At 37.3% G+C, this 16,556-nt stretch overlaps 1 protein-coding gene across 5 annotated transcripts in view; it reads right to left on the bottom strand.

Annotated features, from left to right (window-relative positions):
- Positions 1 to 16,556, bottom strand: part of Mp (collagen XV/XVIII-type protein multiplexin) — a 193,641-nt gene that overhangs the window by 127,504 nt on the left and 49,581 nt on the right. For all 5 annotated transcript variants that reach the window (XM_070668210.1, XM_070668208.1, XM_070668209.1 and 2 more), the window contains exons 3-4: positions 5,094 to 5,362; positions 4,262 to 4,537 (exon numbers count right to left, since the gene is read on the bottom strand). In XM_070668210.1, the coding sequence (XP_070524311.1) occupies positions 4,262 to 4,537; positions 5,094 to 5,362 (545 nt within the window). The remainder of the gene's footprint in view (positions 1 to 4,261; positions 4,538 to 5,093; positions 5,363 to 16,556) is intronic.

The raw sequence follows: 16,556 nt of genomic DNA, 5'->3' as shown, positions 1-16,556 counted from the left end.
TTTTGCGTAGAACAGTCGGATGCGGCGACGTTGTCGCGAGATTTGTTTTCTTTTCACGGTTCTCAGACATTTCACAGAGAGAGCGACATAAATTTTATGCAAATTTGAGCATCACGTAGAAGTTAGTTTCACGATGTTAACATAATACAAAACCGACACATATTTCTAAGACAAAGAGTATGTGTGTTACTACAGAGTATTACTGTAGCCACGAAATGAAACTGTTCCGTGGGTATTTCGAAAAAATAATATTACAAGTTAAAAACCTTTTGTCTATTCTACATTATTTAAAAAATTTTATCTTAAGAGAAATAAGTTCATTAATAAGATTCATTTATTTCGTCGTTTTTTTTTTTTTAATTTAAAAAGTATGTAATGTTTATCTTTTAACAGTTATTAACGTTGAGTCAGGAAGGCTGCATCTTTACAATTATATTACATAAAAATAGGATTTTGGAATTTCTTATAAATTTTGTAAGATATCGGAATATCATTAATTAGGATCACAGGCTGCTCGAATTTTTCAAATGTTTGCGGTACGAATATGCAGTTGCGTACATACCGAATCTTAATTACGGATTTTGGAGCATACCGCGCATATTGCGGACGCCGATGTAGAGATGAATCGTGCGCGCAGCAAAATTACCCAAAACATTCGGAATAACTGCGGTTCCGCGGAAGTCAATCACTTCCACTGACAGAAGTAACGATCATTAATTCGTTCATAAGTCCGCTGCCCTGAATATTCTTACGCGTCAAAAAAGATAGCACGTTTCATTCCCGCTTCAAAAAATAAGACAAAAGATTCGAATGGAGATGATAAAATACCGTAAAGTGAAATAAAGTACCAATTTCAAACGTGAATGGTTTATCGATATTGCATTATTGTTTCTTCGATCCTAATGGGACCATTACTTAAATAAATGAGCAAAATTTTCAAATATCGTAAAATAAGACCAAAGAAATCAATCGTATAAATTATTACATATAATATCGGTTTAGTTTGCCAATTGGATTTTATAAAAATAAAGCTTTACCTTTAGATTAATTTAAATACGAACATGTCTACATTGATATGTTTTATTTTATGTTACAAAATTCTACAATTCCGCTGAAGCTGATGCAAATTAGTAAGTCGCATATATTTTTCTTTTTCGTAGTTTGTATTGGAGTTTCTTAAAAAATGGCGCGCGCGTGGTTTTTTCTAGTATCATTAAACATACAAGATTATCATGAACAAATAATAGCATTGTCAGTCTTTTCTTTTTATAATGAAGCTGTTCGACGAGCCATCGTGAACTTTAGCGCCTGTGCTCGTGTACGTAGTCGTTACATTGACCCGTTGCCATGCTCTTTCGCCATATAAAGTACGGATGTCACGTTGTCTCCGGAGAAAACAGTCGCTCGTATCCCCACGTTCTCCTTGCGGAATTACCACCTTGCAAAACACTTCTTGATGCCGTCGACGGCAATGGTGGCGTCGTGCCACAATTTATAGAGATTAGCCCGCGCGGAGCGAGAACTTGCGAATCGTGCCGATCGAAACGGCTGCGAAACTTTTCCATCGTATTGTTATCCCGGGTAGACGCGAAAAAGTCCAGCGTGGGAGACACAGGAAAGAGCGCTGCGAGACTGAAACGACAGCGGATGCGCGATAAGAATGTCTCCGGGGTGCGATGCAAGCCCGTCTCGGCGTTCTCGTTGCAAGAAAAGCTGAGCAGATCGCGAAAATCGCGCAAACATCCTCTCATTTCGTATATTCGGGCATTTTTTTATACGCACGTCTTTTCTCTTCACGCTTGAAGAGAGTTTGATGATTTTCTTGCTAATAAATGCGGGAATAATTACAAGATATAGATAACTACAGAATGCAGGGTAAATTTTTTTTTTAATTTTTAATTCACAAATAACGAAGTAAAATACTAAAATTTTATCTCATCTCTGCCTTTCTCATTTTTCTCGTAATGCATTAACGGACTGTACTCTATTTATTTTAAGAAAGATTATTTATTATTTAATATTTCCTTTCCATTTATCTCTACTTTCTTATTTATTGAAATGATATTATCTCTTATTTATGATATTTATTTTATTTTATTTTTAATTATTATTTTAATAAAATATGCATAATTGTGGGAATTATATAATAATAATTAGATAGATTAGAATAATGACAAGCCTCCAAAAGAGTTTCGAGATAAAAGAATCCAATTAATGTTGTAATAACTTTTAAATGAAAATAATATTCTATAATTTTTTTAATATGGTTAATCGACTTGATGATAAAATAAAAAGTTTCTCAAACCTCCGAGATGACCGATAATTGATGACTTTACGTAAACACCTTTGATAGTACTTATGAAGTTAATAAGCAGCTCATAAAGTTCAAAATGACGTCTTTAGATTTGCCCGCAACGTTACGTTGAAACTGTCCATATTAATACGCCCAGATTTCGTTTCGTAAATTAGCATTAAAATTCTATAATTAAAATGTCGTACGAAAAATCGATAAATATTCCTATGATTTTATTTTGTTGATATAACGCCGGGATTAAATAATTGTAGCAAGAGAAATTATCGTCGCAAGATAAAGGCGACGTTCTATGTATAACCGACTCGAAGTATTACAATATTCTGTCAATTGTCGAGGATCGAGGATGACCAATTAACAAAGGATCGAATAAATCAATGCATTTTGTGTATTGATTTGTGCAACACGTGGTCTCTGTACACGTAGCTGATCATATTGCGTAGGATGAGAACTAATTATCCTCTCCCATATCAACGATATGTAATCACGCTGTCCTCACTGTTAATACGATATGGACGTATTAAAGGGCTGGAATGACATATAAATACTATTCTCACGCTCAGGTTGAAAGGTATTAATTATTTCGAATAAAATGCAATTCTGCATTAAGCATTATTGTCCCGAAAAACGCTTCTTCGATTGACGCTGATTGATATGGATGTATTTAACGTACAATTACATAATCAAAACTTGTTTGAACCTGTGATTTTGAACACGGTTGAAAATTATTATTTTACTTGTAAAAAAAAAATATAGTTTCTTGAAAGTTGTTAAAAAAAACATAGATATTTGATTTGGCATTTATGAAAATACCAAGATATTATCTAATAAATGAAAAATAATAGCGATACTAAGTATGATATTTTCATTTATATCATTAATATTGCAAATTGCTTTTTAACTCGACGTACGACGAGCGGCGGAAATCTTTCGGTTTTCATTGTGCGCGATGTCTCGCGAGCCACTCGTGTGTTCTTTGAGAGAGCAATAGTGGAAATCGAGACAACAGATCTGTAACGTCAATATATAGGATTTCGATGAGGTATTTCGTATCTATTCCACTTCTTTTAGAACATGCTGCCCGTGATCCGATGGCACTTTCCACATTCGTACCATCCTCTCTTTTAGCCAGCACTCCTTTTTACTTATTTTATCGAGATACTGGATACGGTATTAAATTCTTAAAGGATAGAGCAGCACGGATTTACTTCTACAATTCGCTGCTCTTAATCCTACGGTCGTCCGTTGTATTTTGAAGTTTATGACTGGCTCTCTTAATGCGACGAAACTCGTGAAACAGCAATGCACTAAATGTATAAATAAAAATTTGATGCAAATTTTCGAACGAATTATTCTCATCTTGATGTTGGACCAAGCCAGACGTCATATTGATAATACGATAACATTCATGAATAATAAATTTCATTTACTTATTCGAGAGCCATGATTAATAAATTTAAAATCACCGAAATACGAATAAAAATTTAATGAACGTCTTCCGGTACATTTTTAACAAATTCTCAATCGCGTTCCGCAGATAAGCGAGGTTACTCAACCGAAACGAGATGAGAATGATATAGTTCAAAAAACGCATGTGACTTCACGAAACGAAACTGTCTTACGGCGTCGTTCGGCGAGCATTTCGTGAATACGCGTGAGCTGCTTGTTTCGTACCAGCTGAATCGTCGAAAAAAGAGTGCATCTCGATCCTCGCGGGCCTGTTTATCCGCGCTACTTCGTTACGCGTACTCAGTTGTAGAGCGGAACTATGTCGATTTTCATGGAAAACATCTCTCGTACCAACAAGCGCCACTCGTTTCGTTTCGTTTCGCTGCGCCACGCACGAACGCTCGAGGCATCCATGTTTTGCTTTTTTCTTTTCTTTTTTTTTTATTTAATTTTTTTTTTTTTTTGCAAAGAAAAAAAAAGATGAGCGTGCACGGTACTCACGTCGTATCGCTCCTGGATGTGTGGTCCGGCTTGCGCGATGTACAGCGTGCTGGCGGTATCGAATACTAATTCCTGCGGGATCCTAGTGACCCTTTGCCGGGCCATCTCATGGCAATTGAGGTAGAAAGTGATGTCGTTCGCAGAGACCTTAATGACGATCTTCGACCATTTCTTCGTAAGCTTCGGCACAGTAAATTTCGCCACTTCCTCCGAATGCGAGTGCTCGTCCGAATTTGTATATATCAGCGAGATATTTTGGTTCGAGTCGGGTCCATCCTTTAAATTCGATGGAAAAAAATATGATATAAAAATAGCAACTTGTAGATCCACATTCTAGTACTTCTTATTTCGTTCAAGTGTAACTGTATGAGTTTAATTTTATACGTATAATTAATTATTAATAAATGTGCATTTGGTATAATATTACGCGCATTGCTAAAGCATACAGAAAGAAAGAAATTGTAATAGTTAGATATGTCTGATGTAAAATGTACGGGCTAATGAGAATATCACGTAGCTACTTTGATAAAGAGTTTAAAGAGCTAGTAATCACCCAGCTGTTAAAACGGATTCCTTCGCGATTTAATATAACGTCATATTTCACGCTCGTCCTCTTATTTCCGTAAGACATTTGCTCCTCAATTTTATACGCTATTTTCTTACACCCTGTTGATTTAACAGAACTCGCCCGTAATGAATGAAAGCTACACCCTTTCGGCCGAGGTTCCGGAAATTTTGAAAAGTAATTTATTGTTTGCGTTTTTCGCCAAGCGCAAAAATGGTACAATCGGAGTGTTCGCAAAGCTAAATATGTTAATGAGTATAAGCTCACCGAAATTCTAATGCCCAATTGGACAACGGTTTCGAAGGGATTAAGAACGGCGAAAAGGTAGCTCGTTCTAAAGGAGGCTGGCTTAAACGTGGCCACTAAGGTGAACTCGGCCGGCAACTTTTCCGGAAGATATAGTCTGTAGGGTTGCTTCACTTCGGATCCGGGCCGAAAGCCAAACGCCGGAAATCCGTCCACGCCGTCGTCCATATAAAGATTATTATCGTCCGTCATCGACGACACCGATGCCACCATCAAATCGTACACCACTTCTGAAAACATAAATGTCAATAGTTCCTATTAAATTGCGTTTAATCGTGGCGAAATTTACGCGGCCGTTAAATGTTGACAGTTCGAGCAACTAATTAACCTAACGATATTAAATTATCATAATGACATTAAATTGAAATACTGCATAGATTGATAGGTAATCAAGGTTATTATTTGGGAGCAAATTTTGAATAAATTAATGCACGCGTAAATTAATGTTAGAATTATTGGCGTCATTTGGTTTATGAAATAATTATTGATACGTCAAAATATATTATTAAGAAGAAGATTTTTCTCAGAGTCGACAGATTGTAACGTAACTGGGTAATAATTCTAAATTAATTATTGCAATAAAGTGTTCCGGAACGACAAGATCGCGTAGCGAGTGCAGCACGCGCAGAGCGTCCGACGTGCATCACTCCGCGCGAGAAGAACAGCGACGATCGGGCCTATTATTGCCTCACTCTTTTTAAGCGGTTCTCTCTTTTCCTCCAAGGGCCAAAATTTTTTAACGGTCGCTTCAGTCTGGTCGCAGAGACTCGGGCGCGAGGATGTATCTCTAATTGCTCTGCACCTACGCGTAATTTCGGCCGCGAGTAGGAAGTTTTCGGATACGAATTAGTGTCGACGCTGTCGACTCGGGAACGGACAATCATTTTTTGCACGCCTAAGTTATCTCGCTCGTCGTTCTGTGCTTCGTTTCGTGCTCCGATAAAGTGTTCCGCAACGACAAGATCACGTAGCGAGTGCAGCGCGCACGGAGCGTCCGACGTGCAGCACTCCGCGCGAGAAGGACAGCGACAATCGGGCCTATTACTGTCTCACTCTTTTTACGCGGTCCTCTCACTTCCTCCAAGGGCCGAAATGCTCTAACGGTCACTTCAGTCTGGTCGCGGAGACCCGGGCGTGAAGACGTGTCGCTAATCGCTCCGCACCTACGCGTAATTTCGGCCGCGAGTAGGAAGTCTTCGGATACGAATTAGTGTCGACGCTGTCGACTCGGGAACGGACGATCATTTTCTGCACGCTTGAGTTATCCCGCTCGTCGTTCTTGGCTCCGTTTCGTGCCTCGAAAAAATTACGGAACGACAAAGTTACGTCGCGAACGCAGCGCAGGGAGCGTCCGACGTGAAGCACGCCGCTTCGGACATTTCCGACCTACCGGCTTCCATCATAATTTTCTTCGGCAAGCCTCGGCGATTGTTGCTGCCGCGGTGAGACTTGCACCTCGCCCCCGTCTCTCTTCGTCGCAGCTGGACTCCTCATCCCCGTTTACGGACAAGTGATTTTCGAGGAACGCGAGGAAGATAAAGTACGCGAGGAATATTTCGTATCGCGGCCCGTCTCGTTCGCCGCTTAATGCAAATCGTCGGCATCGTTTATTCTGCCGACGAGGATCGATCTAAGAATCAAAAATAACCTCACTTTACATAATCAACGCTACGGATATCGGAAGTGCAAATAATACAACGAATGATCGTCCGTCGCGCTTCTTAATTTAACTCGTAAAAAATGCGCCGCGATAATCCACCGTCATTCCTTCGGTCGTTCGTCTCTCGAGTGACAGTGTTGATGATCAGTGAAAGTGATTATAAAAAAAAGCAGAGCAGTGTAATATAGTTTCAAGTGATGGGAAGTGCAACTGCAACACATCAGGATAATTTGGATTACCACCACGAAGGACAGGAAAGACAGGAAGGACAGGAAGAACAGGAAGGACAGGAAGGACAGGAAGAACAGGAAGGACAGGAAGGAAGGAAGGAAGGAAGAAAGGAAGGAAGGAAAGCAACCTGCCCTAAACCGATCGAACCGGAACATCAATTGTAAGTAAACAGACAATACCTCATCTTCTGTAGATCATTCAATTGTAATTATTAATATAATTATATGACCAATCTAATGACGCGCACAAAAAAGACTTTCGTGAAAAGCAGCGCGCGCTTGATTCCTTCCAATGACCAAATAAAAAATTAAGTTTCAACACGATATATCGCGATATCGTATTTGTATGTACGTATAATCTAACTGACGCACATATGATTAAGATCATAATTCTTTAATGTACGACAATGCCATTTTGCACGCCATACGTCATACTCTGATCCGTGACACCCGATACACCGCGTGATATTCCGCAGCTGAAAGTTCGATAACCGATATTTATTGTCCAGGACATGAGCCGCCGCAGTAAATTGCATTAAAAATTCGTTCGCTAACCACACGTCGGCACTGCTGACTAGTCATTAAAGTAAAATACGTTTCTTCCCGCACTAAATCAAAGTCGGTACTTAGCTTTATAATTAAAAGGTTCATTAACGAGCATTAAAACAACGTTTCGTTAACATATTTATATTCTCTGCGTTGAGAATACACGTTTTTAAAATAATATACTATTGAGACAACGAGACTGTCCATACGCCGTTCGTTTCGTATTTTTTTTTTGTTTTTTATTCGCATATATCCTCCTGTCACAAGCACCTGCTTCAATAATACAATTTGTGAGCAATCGAGAAATGTTCGATGGAAATACGGCTAATGACATGTCGGCGAACGATGTATATAAGTTAAATTATCGTCGTGACCGAAGTAATTTCCAAATTGCGTTTGTGACCGCACACCATCTCGCGTAACGTATTTTATCTCGAATGTGCACTATTCCGAAAGCTTTGGTGAGTGCTCAACGAATTTTGGTTTTCGCATTCTCGCTTGTTCTCTACGAAGTACATTTTTCGTGGCCCGCAATAGTATAGTTTTTCATGTGCGAAAGTAAATTAATTTATTATTTAAGCATTCCCGGACACGTTCTCCACATGCTCTCATTCGAGAACGTTAATTGTTTCGTAGCACGCGCGAAAGGGTGTCGCGGTTTAAATCAACTCCCCATCTTTATTCTAACAATAAAATGTATAATACTTGTTAAACAGTAAATTTTTTCTGGCTTTTACACGCGGTGGACGCAGAGTTAGGAACAATATCATGTTGCACGCTTCTGATTTCTTGCCATTTTCTTTCCGGATTTCTTTAATTTTCAAGACGAAGTATAAGAGTTAATTGTCTAATTACTTTAACCGTGGCTAATTAAGAAAGGGATTTGGATATTATAACGTGGTGAATATGTAATTGCTGCACGATAATTTCTGCTGCTTTTCTTTTTTACTTTTAAAGTGGACAGCTCTCTTCAATACGCTTATTATATCTTTCGATTTTCTAAATTGATTTTGACGCGTCTATTTAAAAAATTTATATTTACAATAGAGAAGATTTCAATGCTTGATAAATTGCGATGCGGAATTGAGGTGTATAGTGATTTGAATGCTAGCACAGAAATCGACCAGGTGACACCTCCTCCCCGAATATACCTTCCTGGCGCGAATCTCTATTTTGCACCGAAATTGCGATAGGCCTAAATCATTTTAAAATCCAAACTAAAAGCATATGTGTAATATAACACAAATTGAAAAAGAAGAGACGCGCGTACGGCAACGTTGAAGCGCGGGATTTAATAATCGTGTGCGTTTCGAGTATGCATTTCCTTCACGTGTTTCGGGTAATAGCTACTGCCGCAGGAAATTCTATATTTATAATAAGACAATATAATTGAATTTATATATTAAATTAAAAATGTAATTTATTAAAAATTAATTAAAAATTTTATAACTAATTTTGAAAAAAAAAAAAAAAGGAAAAAGAAAATTAATCTGTACACTAGACATGATTTACGTTGTCAAAGTCACAGGAAATTTATTGCTATCGAGACATGGGACACAAGAGATTTATTATTATCGAGTAGCTTCGACTATTATCACGTTTCAGAAATTATAGATGAGATCTTGTGGCGTTATCTACGTTTTATAATAACCGCAAATTGATAGCAGCTATAATTTTTTTTTTTCCCTGGGTGATAAATGTTCGGCATTTCCACGTAAAATAATAAATTATTTCGCAAAGCGTGAATAGTCGTATCAACGGTATGGATCAAAATGGGCTTTATCGCTTATCGATTGCCCAACTGCATTCCACTTCAATAAATTAAAATCCACGCCATTTTGTTCCTACGACGAGAGGGGACTTTAAATACATTTCAGCGCGAAAGTAGTTATGAATTTCCTACAAGCTTGACAATATGCATGAAGCAACTATAACGCGAGGCTGCCATACTTTGTTCGACGGTAATTAGGTAATAAACTCGACGTCGCTGTTATTAGCGCTCGAAAAAATTATAATGAATTATTGTAATAACGGCGTCCATAATGCACGATTTCATGCGAGTCCGGCTCGCTCGTAATCCCCGCTTCCTTCGTAGTCCGTGCAAATCCATTTGCATAAATCCGTATGCCAATTCGCCCTGTCAGCTCGTTACAACTTTCCCGTTGGCGTACAAGAATCCATGAATCACGCAAATCGAACAAACGCTGAACATTTCAATACGAATCGTTTCAATGCAAATCTCTTCTTAGAGCTTTCGACGTGAGCGTGAAAACTGTTTGTCGATTTCTTTATGCCGCGAGACTTTTTGCTGCAGCGCTTATTATAAACTTTTATACTTTTATACGGTTATTATATATAATTTTTCATTATTGGTTGAATTTTATTATTCTATTTTTGTAATTATATCTTTAACGCGAATAAACGTGTGAACATAGTTTTTTTTTTTTTTTTTATTGAATCAGGAAGTTCAATCGTTTCCGAGAAGAAAGAACGAAACGAGAGAACGATATCCCAAGAGATGTTATTCTTATGTTTCAACAAGTTTTCCAATTTTCCATTAGAGACGCCTTTCTTTGATTTGACGATACAATAATTTTTGCGAATTATTTATCGGCGCGTAAAATAGCTTGTTATCAATTCGGCGATTTTGAGATTTGGTTTAATATACTAATATACACGTTTCCGTTAATATTTTCTTTTTTTCGTAATTTGTAATTAGGAGATTTGGAAAAATAGCGCACGCGAAGTGTGCGCGTGGTCTCTTCTAGTATTTTAATGAAAGGTATTATACCGAATCGCAATCTGAATCACGTCAAGTAACAGTTTTTATTACCTTTTGAAACATATGAGAACTAATGGTAGAAAATAAAGCTAAACAAATTATGTCGTAAAGTAAATTCTTGCAAAATAATAAATTTTATAACATTCGACAGCTCTGGTATCAAAATTTAATTTTTTATTACTCTAATTATTTTAAATAATTATTTGACATAACTGACATCCTATCTACTCAATAATGTTTGTTATTGGTGCTATCGGTAATATTATTGATACGTAGAAACAATTAATATATTACAATTACAACGTGTAATACCTTTCTATGTAAACTACATCCATTAAAATATGATAAATCGGGGTAACTTTCATCAGCTCTCTATGCGGTAATTATGAGATGAAAAGCTATGTAACTATTAAATTTAATATTTCACCGTGATAACGAAATATTAATTTGGTAAAATAATTCAGATTTAAAAAATGAAAAATATAAAATCCACTCATGCATATTTTTGTATCACAAAAAGTAAACCTAGTAAAACAATAAAATAAATAATAATACACTACAGCGATTCTCTGAATAAATATTCTCGATTTCATTAAAATAAAAAAAAATTTAAATAACTTCCTGACGATAATTGTATACAATAGCCTGGCAGGGTGCGCGAGTCGCAAAGTTAAAAGATCTGCGGGCTTTCTTTTTCTTTTTTTTTTTTTTACGCCTTTCATATTAAAATTTTTAAGTCGCTGGCATCAGAAAAATTTCGCGAGAAACAATAGCTCTGGACAAGGTGAAAGACAAAAAGAAGTTCTTTTCCCATCAAAAGTTTGAGTAACTGAGTAGCGAACAAGAAAATGTAGCTTCGTTAAAAGCAAGAACGCTCTGTCTTGCGCTGTTTGTTGTTGCATTGGAAATTGCCGGCGACTACTGGTCGCTATGCAAGTGACATTGTATTTTTAAGTCTTATAAGCTTCTGTTTATTGTGCATGAAAAATATACGCCGAAATGATTTCGCCCGGGCTTCAATGTTTACTCTATGGCAAACGTGGAATAAAAACATTTCTCCCAGGCTAGTGCATACGTCGCGACATGCTCACGAAATCGTACCACTGAAATGCGGTTGTTTTCGAACAATTATCACGACCACGCAGACAAAAATATTTTCTATTAAAGTACGCAAGAGAGCGGAACAATATTTTTTTTTTTCTTTTTTTTCCCCATGTAACGTCCAAGAGTTCTGTGACGATCTCATTAAATTTTAATTGTAATATTTACTGTCAGGTTCGTTTTCTATTATTTACTTAATAACGCAAAATATATTTCTGGAATTTCCGACCTAAATTCGGTCGCCCAAGTTAATTCGGCAAAATTAATCCGGCGTCAATTACCGCGCACGTAAAATGAATAGAGAGGCAAAACTCTTTCCGTCGCGTAATCGATAGTGAAAGGTCGGCAGTCGCTGTCGTTTGAATATACGTACGTATAACTCGGCGTAAGCCAGCGACGTAAGGAAGATCGGACATTTTATTTCGGCCCCGCAATATCAATTAATCAGGGGAGTATCATTAGCGATCGCGATAAAATGCAAAGTAACGGATCCCGGAGCACGCGGTAACCATCTTTCGCGGACGGTAATCCCTTGGAAATCGTTGGCGTTGCGACGCAAACTCGTTTCCGGCGCATTATTTTCCACGTAAATTCCACGCCGGCGGTAGGAAGAAGTTAAACGACGAAACAAACAGCGCCGCTTAGAAGTTGGTAACCCGACGCGGGGGTGGAAGAAGTTGCGGGATGGTGCGAGAAAGCGAAATCAGATTACAAAAGATTGCGGCGAAAAGTGCCCACCCCCCTCGGTTCCTTGCCCGCATCGTCCAACCCGGTGAAACAAACCTCAGGCGATGCCTGAGAGAGAAAGAGAGAGGGCTAGCTAGAAGTTAGGAGAAGAATCGAGAGGAAAAACAGGTGCAACCGCTGCTCGCGAGTAAATCGAGTTTCGAGCGAATTTTCTTCGGGATCTCGCCCGCAAATTTTAGTGGTCGCGCTCCGACGTGTAGCGTCCGACCACTCGAAATAGTAATCGAACGTTTTTGTCAGACGCATTGGTTCAAGTATCAACTGGCAGATGGCGCCAGAGAGGCTGTCGACTAGTCTAGCACGTTACGGTCGTTATCTACTTTATTGTTCAGCGCGGTATGCAATTTTTATATTTTTTTATTTTTAATAATTTCTCGAAACTCTGTCTCGCGCGAAGTTGTCTCTTAATTTTGTCCGCTGTCGTTTCGAATCGTTAACACATTTTGTGTATTTTTTTTTAAATCCCGATTTAATTTCTCATTTATATATTTTTTAATGGTAATTAATCAGTTATTATACCATACTAATAGAATGAGGGAGAAAAAATGTAAATTTGCAATTGCATAATCCGGTCGTTGATTCGAGAAGACGCGAAATTCAATTGTACATCTACAAAGGGGGCCACTTTACCAAATTATTCTATGACTTTCAAATCTTATATGTGTAATAATGGAAATTTAATGTTATCGCGAGGGAACGAACGGTACTTCCGCGTCTCATCCTACTTATAAATGGCCGATCAACGACGTAACCGTGATGCAATCGAACGAGTTGTAAATTTAAATCGAACGGGAAACTTCCTGTCAGAAATATATATCAACCACCCTGAAATCGGAAATACTGAAATACCACTCGTAACGAAGTATGCCAGACTCGTTACGCCCTCCACCTACTTCGTCCCTCGTTGAGGCTTACGCGAGCGAACGCAATCGTCGTTCGTTCCACTTTTTTCTTTCTCCATCCGGTTTCCGGGGCTTTACGCGCGGTTAGTTCCCTCGGTTCTTCGCCGCCCGGTTGCAAACGGTACCGATATGATTTCCGTAGATAACGCGCTAAAATTGTCTCAAAGACGTTCGACCGAAAACAAAATATTGTAATAAGATTCAAGCGAAACAGCGCATCTGCTTTTCAGATATTTAAGGCAAAGACACGCTCTATTTTATCTCCCCGTTTGCTGTTATAGCAAGCGTCAAATTGAAACGGTACGTCGATGTTGACGCCGGAAAGGTTTTACATCCCCTTAACTCGAGTGTTATTTACCGTAAAAGTTAGGCTGATTGTATTGAGGAAAGTCGACAAGAATAAACAGCCGCGCCGTGATCGAGACGACTAATTGCAGAACGCGTCGATTTAACACATCTCAGAATCAAAGCTTATGCGGGCTTCGTTTAAGTGAGGATCGTAAGCTCGCGTATAACTTGGAGTGAGTAAAGTGACAAGCTCAAATTCGAGTAACTAAACGGACGGGTTAATAGTTGGGATAGTTGCTATGATACGCAGACACGAAGAGAGGTAGAAGCGTGTGGACGTTCGTGAGTACTCGTGGGCTTTGTGCTGTAATCGATAATTTTAGAACGTCCTGAATAAATTTTTAATCGATAAATATAATAACTCGTATATACGTTCTTTACCGTTTCTCAAAATAAAATTCGGTTTAAGCAGTTTAATATTAAAATCTTATAGTAAGATAAATTTGTAAAATTAATATCGCAGTGGCTAAAAATGACCATTATTTAGATATAACGTAAATACCATTCTCTTTGCAAAATAATATAAGGAAAAAGGATTTAAAGTTTAGAACGTATAATATGTAAGTTTATTATTAAAACGTCAAGAATTTTAAAACAATTTTTTAAATATGGAAAAGTATGAAATAACATTCCTGGACTTTATCCTCATTACTTTTTCTTTTTGAGTATGTGGATGAAAGTAGAGCTTACCAAAGTCCTCGAAAGGCATGAGGAACCATTGTGTAATTTTCCTCAAAGTGCCGGATAAAGTCCAACTTTCAAGCCGATTTTTGTCATTTTCATTTACCGTAATGAACAGAGACCGGTAGAAACAGGGACGCGAAATCGCGAATTTTCGTACTTTATCATCCTTTATCTGAACTCTGTAAAATTTTCCGAATGGTGTGCGCCAGATATTAATTGAAACTTGGTAATTGGAGGACTCTTCTTAATGATTGAAGTCGTACGAAGCACGCTCGAATAATACTTTACCTTTTCGCTTGGGGTCCCCCTTTTCTCTACGGTGAGAAAATGGAAAAAAGCCCTCGTTTGTTCAAAAAAAAAAAAAATAATGAACAACAATTTATTATATTATTAAAATAATGATAAATTCAAGAAACTTATTTCAAAATGTTACATAATATCGTTGTAAATAAAATAAAATTTTAAGGCAAATAAGATATTTGGAATATTGAACAATATCTAGGGCAATATTCGAATGTCCACATATGAGAAAATCGAAAACGGAAAGAGACAGTTTCCTCTCTCTACATGCGTTTTCTATTCTGAAATTTCTTTTGATGTCACTTTATAAGGTGGCTTGGAAAAATTGACCTAGGCTTTTCTCTCATGCTCTCTCTTTTTCTGAAGCTCTTAGATGAGATTTAATCAGAAAACTTTAGACGATGGGACACTTTCTTTCTTCTTTAGTATCCATTGTTCGACTTTCGTCAAAGTGCTTCTTCGTATTTCATCTTGTACCCACTTTAGTTCAGCTAGGAATCTTTTTGCGCGATAAGAACTCTCGCTGTGGGATTAAATATTCGTTCGCCAGATTTATCTTGCACGAGGATTAATTTATTTTATTATTATTAATTTTTTTTTATGTTTCTTGCGGCATTGGAACAATAAGCAAGCATTATTTTATTTTAATTTGTAAAATCTTTTCTTTATCTTACTCTCGATATCTTTTTAATAATATTTCTTGTTGTTTAACATTATAAATTGCAATAAGCTCGCCTTTTAGGCAAAAGGCTTATCTTTCCACTTTTGACCAGTTTATTGAATGAAAATCACGATATTGAATCCGAGCGCATTGCTGTACGAGCTTTTCAGCGCAAGAGTGCTTCTTTCAGGGGGGATGCGAAAAAAGAAGGAGTAAAACAGGTGCGGCACTTGAATGAAAAGCGTTAATTGGCGAAGGAGTTCGTTTTCTCTCTCACCTCTTTTAAAACGAAACCAGCTACCACTTAATAGGCTTGCTCTTAGTTTTTTGAATCCCGTTTACTTCGAGCAGAGATGAAACGTCACCGTGTGACGCTGTCTTTTTTTTTTGGTTCTTTTTCTACAATTCAATGATGAATATTAAAACAAGCGGGCAGTCGACACGAAAGCTCTGCTGTTGGTTTTTATTTCAAAAATTAATACGTATGCAGATCTTGATTTAAATTGGCAATTAAAGTTCCTCCAGTACGCTCGACGGTACCTTAGTATCTCGGATAGTAACAAAAGATGTTAATAAGAATTGTTGTTTGTTATATGTGGATAGCTTACGGGTAAGTCTGAGTGGTGGTCTCGACATGTACTTCTCATATTGTCTTCTAAAATTAGCCTCGAGATATCGTGGAGTACTGTTCTTCAGAAAGCTTCGCACTAGTAGACTTTTTAAAAAAATATATTAATAAAAGTCACGATTAATCCAATTGTATATTTTATTAGAAATTTAAGCACCGTTTAGAAACTTATTTAAATTTATTTCTTAAATAAATGTAATCGATGAGTTGAAAAAAAAAAAAATACATTTCAATAATATTTAGTCATCTAAAGTAACATTAATGAGGCAACGAAGCAGTAGGAAGATATGTTTTTTTTAAATTCTTGAATACGAATATTGTTTTAATGAAGAAACCTTATCGCCGTTTTCATATCGGGTGAACGTTATGCATACATAGGTACTTGCGGAGAATTGTCGCCAGCCTTATCGTGGAGGATTTTTTTTTTTCGTGATTCCTGTAGGATTCATTCAACGCTCAATGTCCCGTTGAAAACTAGTTTCTTCCTTGTAGAACTGGAATTAAACTCTAAAGGTTTTTCTCGGCGGTCCGCGAGAGCAGCGGTTTTGTTAAAGAGTCAACAGAGGCTATCGCAAACGTTTTAAAATTGTATAGAATAAAGTTTTTAAGTGGTATGTTAAAAAATATTTTTTTTTCTTTTATTTTTTTAATTTTTTTTTATTAAGCAAAATGTCTACACAAATAAAAAGGAAATATTTTCCACGGTGGTATTATTCGTTCTAGATAACAAATTTAGACACGTGGAATTTAACGTACGTTAAACCGCACGTCCGAATCGTGGAATCTTCTTTTATTGCACGCAGAGTCGCCAAACTCGGACGTACTTAAATTCAAA

The sequence above is a fragment of the Cardiocondyla obscurior genome, linkage group LG17 (assembly GCF_019399895.1).
Source record: "Cardiocondyla obscurior isolate alpha-2009 linkage group LG17, Cobs3.1, whole genome shotgun sequence".
Lineage (NCBI taxonomy): Eukaryota > Metazoa > Arthropoda > Insecta > Hymenoptera > Formicidae > Cardiocondyla > Cardiocondyla obscurior.
The sequence above is the reverse complement of the archived record's forward strand: the minus strand, read 5'-3'. Positions and strand labels throughout refer to the sequence as shown.